Source organism: Dendropsophus ebraccatus, chromosome 11 (assembly GCF_027789765.1).
Source record: "Dendropsophus ebraccatus isolate aDenEbr1 chromosome 11, aDenEbr1.pat, whole genome shotgun sequence".
NCBI lineage: Eukaryota > Metazoa > Chordata > Amphibia > Anura > Hylidae > Dendropsophus > Dendropsophus ebraccatus.
Genome location: NC_091464.1, coordinates 29,697,230 through 29,705,846, shown reverse-complemented (window position 1 = coordinate 29,705,846; position 8,617 = coordinate 29,697,230). Strand labels below are relative to the sequence as shown.

Sequence of the window (8,617 nt, the reverse complement as noted above, 5' to 3'; positions counted from 1 at the left end):
TGAAATAGTCCAGTGTCACAAGTTATCAATACTCTAATAGCAATGGCTGACAATATCCTTTTAATGGGGTGTAAATTCCAATGTAAATTCTTGAGACTGGAGGGCAATATGACTCTGGGTCTCCATCCTTTGGTTGGGTGTAACAGTCATTTTACCAGCTTTTCCATATCACAGTTTTCCACTGATTCATCATCAGCCTCTATGTCATGAAAATCTGGCACTTCATTGGAAATGTGGATTTCAATTGTACTAGCTTCAGAACCTAGCAAAACAAAAAAAGACTGGTATTCAGAAGACCCATCAATCACTGCATTGTCCTTATTTTATGCTTTTCTAATTTATCTGCTTTTCTATTTGTGATGTAGGTATTGGAGCCATTTGTTGACTACTTTGGTTTACAGCAGTTTTACACTGACAACATTAAAGGACAACTCTGGCCAAAAGTATTTTTTAATATGCTATTACTTATAGAAAGTTAGACAAATTCCTAATGTACATTAATTATGGGAAATGCACATACAGGGATATTTCCCTTGATTTAGTAGATCATGGAGACTTCAAATTCTCTCAAAAACGTCAGAAATCAGGTGTAATTCCAATGGAGTGTCCAGCAGGGGGCACAGTATATGTAGAAGCCTATAGAATACGTAATGTAATGTGAAAACTACACTTTATTGATAAACTATGTGTATGGGGGATAAATGGAGGGCACCGAGCAGGGAGGGAGAGAGGTAGGTGCATCTATATACCTCCTCCCTCCCTCCCTCCCTGCTTGGTGCAGTAGGACAGAAAGACACTGCTACTCCTCCCGTCATCTGCTCGTAGTATGAGCAGATGATGGGAGGAGGAGTACTAGGAGGAGAGATTTTCTATGGGGATTTCTTACTGCTCTGGACAGTTCCTGTCTCGGACAGAGATGTCAGCAGAGAGCACTGTGTCAGACTGACAAGAAAACACCACTTCCTGCAGGACATACAGCAGCTGATAACTATAAGAAAACTGGAGATTTTTAAATAGAAGTAAATTACAAATCTATATAACTTTCTGAAACCAGTTGATTTGAAAGAAAAGGATTTTTGCCGGAGTACCCCTTTAAGGTTCATTTAATAGTTTCATTTAATAGCTGATCTAAGCTTAGGGAGGCCATGCATGGTCAGTTATCTCTCCTGCCTTCTCCATGCACAGGAAAGTTTGACGCAGCATTCCTGTGTTCTATATAGGGAGGGGTAAGCTTCAGTCAGAGCCCTCTGACTATGGCTTATCTCTCCCAGAACAGAGGAGCCACGCATTAATTTTCCATCACATCCAACACCTACCCTCACTGACATCATATGTAGGTGGTTGGTCAGGAAAGGTCCATACACCTTATACGGCTGGCCGAGTATACCTCAAGTGGATAAACAAAACAGACCCTTTACACAGAGTAAATTGTCGGGATCTGCAGAATCCCACTTGCCGTCTGATTCAATGAGACGGCTCGCGCGCCTCTGCTTCTGTGGATCTCTGCATAAAGAATTGACAAGTCAATTCTTTGAGTGGAGAGTGGCGGAGGCGCGCAAGCCCTCCCATAAACACAGTGTTTGAGGCAGATGAGATTTCACGTTGGAGAGCTCCGATGCAGAATTCCACCAATTTTGCTCAGCGTGAGTGACCCTTAGACTAAACAGACTAAGAGCATGATTATTCCCATGTGTAGTTAGACACTCTAATGTAAATTTACACCATTTAAGAATTAGACATTTTTAGTAAATCTGATCTATTGTTTGATGTTTTGGCTGCCACCACAGCAAGTGCCCAGGAGGCGGGTTCTTCATTTTAGGTGCCCAGAGCTTTCGATATGGGAAGCTTCCCCCCCATTCTGAACTCTTTTGATATTAGCTATTTTTCTTCTCTCGTCTACTTAGAGCAATGGAAACTCTGTAATGCTTAATTTCCTCTGTGGTTGCACTCTTCTGATATTTTTTCCCCGCACAGCTTATAACTAATTTCTTATTGTCAGCAAAAAGAAAATGTTTCCAATGTGGACAAACCTTTTAACCGCAGGAGAACTTTAGGCAGAAAAAAGTTATCATGTAGCTGACACACAAAATATTAGTATTTTGAAAAGAAAAAATGAAAGGTTAAAGAAAGCAACAGCTGTAGCTGGGTAGTAATACAGAAATACAATGCATTTCAGAATTTTTTTTCTGATTATTTATTTATTTTTTATTTTTTAAATATATAATATAAAAAAAAAATCTAATAAATCAAAAACATTTAAAAAACTGACAAAACAAATAAAGGTACAGCCAACATCCTGCTTCATGTCTTACTCTACACACTCAGTGAGTGAGTGTGATACAAATAGGGGTCATCTTCTCTAATCCATAGTGTCTTCTGAAAGAACTAGGATACATGTGCATAGAGAAATACTGCCCTAGGTGAAATGTGTACAGCATACAGAAAAAGGTGACGACTCTTTACATGGGAAAGAAAACTGTGAATTAAAATGGTCTACTAAAATAACTGAATTCCCCCATAGATAGAAAGCTTTGTATGGAGAACCTGAGCTGCCATCTCTGTGACTTCCCACCAAGCAGTACTCAGCAGGGTAGACCTTTATTCAGTCAATACAATAAAATCTAAAGATTTTCTAGACCTGTTTTTCCTTTTTATGCTACATCAGAAAGTTTATATTAAACATCATCTCCTGTCTGACTGCTGTGTAGGTTTCCCAGTCACTTTCCCTGGCCATTCTCCTCTACAACCCTTGTCATTAAAGTATTCCTGCAGAAGACTGCGCTCTCTCTACAAAGTATGACTGCACTACTACAGACCTCATTGTAGTCACTCTAGTCTTCTGTACCAGTGTGTCCATGGCTTACATTGTTTCAGTACAGACAGTTTATGGCCATGTTCACACAACTTATATTTTCATTTAACAACGGCCATTATTTAATCACAGCAGCCGATCACATTGACCTCTATGGAATCCTGTATACTGTATACTGTATACACTTAAGCTGGGATTCCATGCGGCCGCACAAAAAAACTGTCATGTCAATTTTGTGCCGCCGCTACTCATTGAATAGGGGCCTCACGAAAATTGACTGTGCAAACAATGTAAAGCACGGCTCCAGACGTACTTTACATTGTCTGCTATAGTTAATTGGAACGCGGGCACACCGGAATGTGTCCGTATTTCAATCGAAGGAAGTTACTGTATGTTAATCTGGCCAATACTGCAGTACCGGCTGGGGTGAACTTCACAGACAGCGGCCACTATCTTAGAACGGCCCCTGTCTTACAGCATGTGAATGTGGCCTAAGAGTGGCATGGTCATTGTAATATACTATCGGATTGGCCAGATAATGTGCTGCTGATCATGATTATGCAGGCTTAGAAAAACATGGCAGCTTTCTTGCAGAAACAGCACCACTCTTGTTGTCAGAGGGGTTTCAGTTTTGGAGCTTGGTTCCATTGAACAACATATCATAATTCACTGACAGTACACACAGGTGACTCCAATCAAAGGGGTAGAAACACCTCAAAGAGGATCAGTGGCAATTGGAAGCCCCCAGAGCTGAATAGCAAAGGGTCTGCATATTTGGGGTCACCCAAAATTTTAGGTATTTATACTAAAATTCAGTTTTCACCTTCTCACTATGGGATATTGAGTGAGGAATGATGGGAGAAAGCTTCTTTTTTTGTGTGTTATTTTAGCACAAGGCCACAACATAACAAAAAGTGGTAGGGTGTGAAAGCATTGTATAAAGTTTATTCAGACATAACCTTTTTTTCTTTGTCTTTGTTACATATTTATTTTCTCACAAAACATTTATCCATTTATACTGACTTGCTAGACTTTTGAAGAGGCTAATAAAAGACCAGGAGACTTTCTACACCCTTATATATGATCTGACACACACCTCTCTCACAGGTGGGTCTGGGGTTCCAAAACTTAATCAATATACCAAACCCACAGGGACTAGGCCTGGGGTACACCAGTGTGTAAGTGGTATCATGCTGGGTCTGCAGTACCAAGACTGTTAGTAATACACTGGAAGTAATGCTAATATTCTAAAATCACAATGATCAGGCACACATCTGGGTTGACAGATTACTGGCGAGGGCTGGCGATGACTCAGTAGTCATGGCGCACATTGGCACCAATGATAAAGTTAAAGGTAAGTGGAGGCTCCTGAAAAACGACTTCAGGGACTTAAGCTTAAGACTAGGACCTCCAAGGTAATATTTTCTGATTCATTACCTGTACCACGAGCCACGCCTGAGAGACAGCGGGAGTTTAGGGAGGTAAATAAGTGGCTCAAGAGCTGGTGTAGGATAGAGGGGTTTGGGTTCATGGAGAACTGGGCCGACTTCTTGGTCAGTTACAGGCTCTACAGTAGGGACGGGCTGCATCTCAATGGGGAGGGTGCAGCCGTGCTGGTGGAGAGGATGGCTAAGAGGTTGGAGGAGTGTTTAAACTAGGGACTGGGGGGGGGGCAACTACAATACAGTAAGTGAAGACTGGGCTGGATTATGGAACTGGGGTGGAGTGGCAGGAGGGGATATAACAGTCACTAGTGATAAGAGGAAAGGAAATATGGACAAACATATTAAATGTATGTATACAAATGCTCAAAGCCTCACTAATAAAGCTGAGGAATTAGAACTCATAATGATGGATGAGAAATATGATATATTTGGGATAAGCGAGACATGGCTGGTTGAGAGCTATGGGCCGTTAATATCCAGGGTTATAGTCTATTCAGAAATTACCGTAAAAGTAAGAAAGGGGGAGGGGTTTGCCTATGTGTTTAATCCTGCCTTAAAGTGACACTGTCACCCCCTTTTTGCATTCTGACTTCTCTACACAGGCAAAAAGGGTAAATGTAGCCGTTTTCATACCTTATATTATATTATACTTCATGCTGCTTGTTCCAGTAAAAAGTGATCTTTTATCATCTGCGAATTGGGACACCTGGGCAGGGCTTCACGGCCACTTAGCCCCGCTCCCTCTGTGACGTCATCGTCACACAGGCCCCACCCCTCAGTGGCCACTGGAAGGGCCGGCCTAAAGGTCTATTCGGCCTATTCAGCGATGACATCATGGAGGGGCTGGGCTAAGTTGCGATGGGGGCGGGGCTATGTGGCGCTTCGGCCTTGAAGCCCCGCCCAGGTATCCTAATCCACAGATGATAAAAGATCTCTATTTACTGAAACAAGCAGCATGACGTATGATATAAAATAAGTTATGAAAACTAAAAGCTAAATTTACCCTTTACACCTGGGTAGAGAAGTCAGAATGCAAAAACTTACTTTAAGCCCATTCTGCGGCAGGATATAAGTGATGGTAATGTGGAGTGTCTTTGGGTAAAAATAAGGGATGAAAAATAATAAACTTTTTATAGGAGTGAGTTATAAATCTCCAAGTATAATGAAAGAATCAGAAAAGCTCCTTATAAGACAAATAGATGTGGCAGTGAAGCAGGGTGAAGCCATTATTATGGGGGACTTTAACTACCCAAATATAAACTGGAAAGCAGAGACCTGAAACTCCAGCAAAGGAAGTGGGTTTTTGGAAATAGTAAAAGATAATTACCTTTCCCAACTAGTACAGGAACCAAAAAGAGGGGGGGGGGGCACTCCTGGACCTGATCTTAACTAATAGGCCAGACAGAATATCAAAAATAGAGGTGGGGGGTCACCTAGGTAATAGTCACCCCAACATAATACGTTTTTAACTATCCTTCAATAAAATGATTAGTAGAGGGGCTACAAAAACATTAAATTTCAGGAAGGTTAATTTCCAAAAACTAAGAGAGGACCTTGGGGACATGGGACAATGGGACAATGCCTTCAGAAATAAAAATACGCAAGAGAAATGGGACATATTTAAGAGAATCCTGGGTAAATCGTGTGAACGACAAATACCACATGGGAATAAAAGTAGTAGAAACAGGAGAAAACCAATGTGGTTAACTTCAGCTGTAAGGGGTGCAATAAATGATAAGAAACAAGCATTCAGATTACTAAAACACGAAGGTAGTGGGGAAGCATTGAGCAACTATAGATAGAAGAATAGAATGTGTAAAAAACAAATAAAAGAAGCAAAAATTGCAACAGAAAGAAGGATAGCCACAGAAAGTAAAACGAATCCCAAAATGTTCTTCACCTATATAAATAACAAAAGACTTAAAACCGAAAATGTTGGTCCCCTCAAAAATAATCTGGGTGTAATGGTGGAGGCCAATCTAAATACTTTCTTCTCTACTGTATTCTTCTATACTGTATTTAGGTGATACCTTAAAAACATTAAAAACAATAAGTCACCGGGCCCAGAAGGTATCCATCCTAGAGTTTTGCAAGAATTAAATACTGTGTTAGACAGACCCTTATTCATAATATTTAAAGATTCTATAACAACAGGGATTGTTCCACAGGACTGGCGCATAGCTAATGTGGTACCAATATTCAAGAAGGGGTCCAAGAGTGGTCCTGGAAACTACAGGCCCGTAAGTCTAACATCTATAGTAGGTAAAGTATTTGAGGGGTTTGTAAGAGATGCTATACTGGAGTATCTTAATGAAAATAATCTTATAACGCAGCACCAGCAAGGATTTATGAGGGATCGGTCCTGTCAGACTATTCTAATTGGCTTCTATGAAGAGGTCAGCTATAGACTGGACCTGGGGGAGGCTGTGGATGTTGTGTATCTGGACATTTGATACTGTGCCGCATGAAAGGTTGGTCTACAAAATGAGGATGCTGGGGGAAAACATATGCAAATGGGTAACTGGTTGTGTGATAGAAAACAGAGGGTGTTCATTGATGGAACATATTCAGATTCGGTTTTAGTTACTAGTGGGGTACCACAGGGGTCAGTGTTGGGTCCACTTCTTTTTAATATTTTTATTAATGATCTTGTAGAGGGGCTACAGAGTAGAATCTCCATTTTTGCAGATGATACTAAATTGGGTAATCACCACAGAGGACAATAATATCATATTAGAGAGGGATTTGGAGAAGCTGGAGGCTTGGGCGGTGAAATGGCAAATTCAGTTTAATGTTTAACCCCTTGCCTTCGCAGCCTATTTTGGCCTTAATGACCAGGGCCTATTTTTCAAATCTGACCTGTCTCTCTTTATGTAGTGATAACTCTGCGGTGCTTTTAACTATCACAGTTATTCTGAGACTGTTTTTTCGTGACATATTCCTCTTTATGTTTGTGGTATACTTTGGTTGATACACTCAGTAGTTTTTTGTAAAAAACACAACATTTGTGCAAAAATTAGACAAAATTTACAATCCTTAATATTCAAAATTCTCTTTTCCTAAGAAAGATAGTCATGTCACATGAACTAATTATTAATGCAACATCTACAACATGTCTGCTTTATGGTGACGTCATTTAGTGAACGTCCTTTTACTTTTTAGGATGTTAGAGGGCTTTGAAATTTTGCAGTGATTTTTATAATTTTCAGGAAAATGTCAAATTCTGATTTTATTAGGGACCAGTTCAGTTCTGAAGTGGATTTGTGGGGCCTGTATGTTAGTTACCCCCATAAATCCCTCCACTGTAAAAACTGTACCCATCAAAGTATTCAAAGTAACATTCCATAAGTTTATTAACCCTTTAGGTGTTTCGCAGAGATTTAAGCAAGTTGGAGGGGAAATTTAAAATTTTCATTTTTTTGACAGATATTCTATTTTATTCCATTTTTTACTCTAACACAGCAAATACTAACTGAGAAATGGAACTCATTATTCAATCTCCTTATTCCAATGTTTCTAGAAATCCCCCATATGTGGCCGCAGTGCGTCACCTGAATCAACCACAGGCCGCAGACATGACAGAGACCTGGTGAATTTTGGGGCCTTTTTTTATTTCAGGTTTTTTTTTAGCCATTATACCATGTCACAGAGGCCTTGTGGTGCCAAAATATTTGTGTAAGACAAGTTGAAGTTTCTATCGGTACCATTCGGGGGGACATGTGACACCCTGATCAATATTTATTTATTTTTTAATGAGGTTGTAGGAATAAAAAACACAATTTAGCAGGTGTTGTTCATCATTTTTTTTGTATGCTCTTTACTATACGTCACATATGACATGTTATTGTTATTTGTCAGGTCGGTACAATTACAGTGATATCCATTTTATATCGCTTTTGTTATATTTTATGACCTTTATTCTATACATACTGTTTGTGTCTTGCATATTGTAACAGCGGTAATATTTTTCTTTTTTCTCAAATGGAGTTACGTGAGGGATTTTGTTTTGCGGCATAAGCTGACATATTTAGTGATACACCTTTTGGGTACAAATATCGGTTTGATAGCTTTTTTCTATATTTTATAGGGGGCAGCATTTACAAAAAATTGTCATTTTGGTTAGTTTTTTGTTTATTTTTTTATGGCGTTCATCGGGTGGGATAATTAACCTCTTAAGGACATAGGACGTACCGGTACGTCCTATGTCCTCATTAGCACTTCAAAGCGGGGCCGCGCGGCGGCCCCGCTTTGAAGTGCCGCGATCCCGGGTGCCGCGTGTAGCCCGGGACCGCCGCTATTAGCGGGCACGGTCCGATCGCCGTGCCCGCTAATTAGCTATTCGGAGGCAGCTGTCAAAGTT

General features: G+C 40.2%; 1 protein-coding gene across 1 annotated transcript in view; it reads right to left on the bottom strand.

Annotated features, from left to right (window-relative positions):
- GPR143 (G protein-coupled receptor 143) overlaps positions 1 to 8,617 on the bottom strand; it is a 35,316-nt gene continuing 26,699 nt past the window's right edge. Inside the window, exon 9 of the mRNA XM_069945210.1 lies at positions 1 to 262. Within this exon, the coding sequence (XP_069801311.1) occupies positions 147 to 262 (116 nt within the window). The 3' untranslated portion in view covers positions 1 to 146. The remainder of the gene's footprint in view (positions 263 to 8,617) is intronic.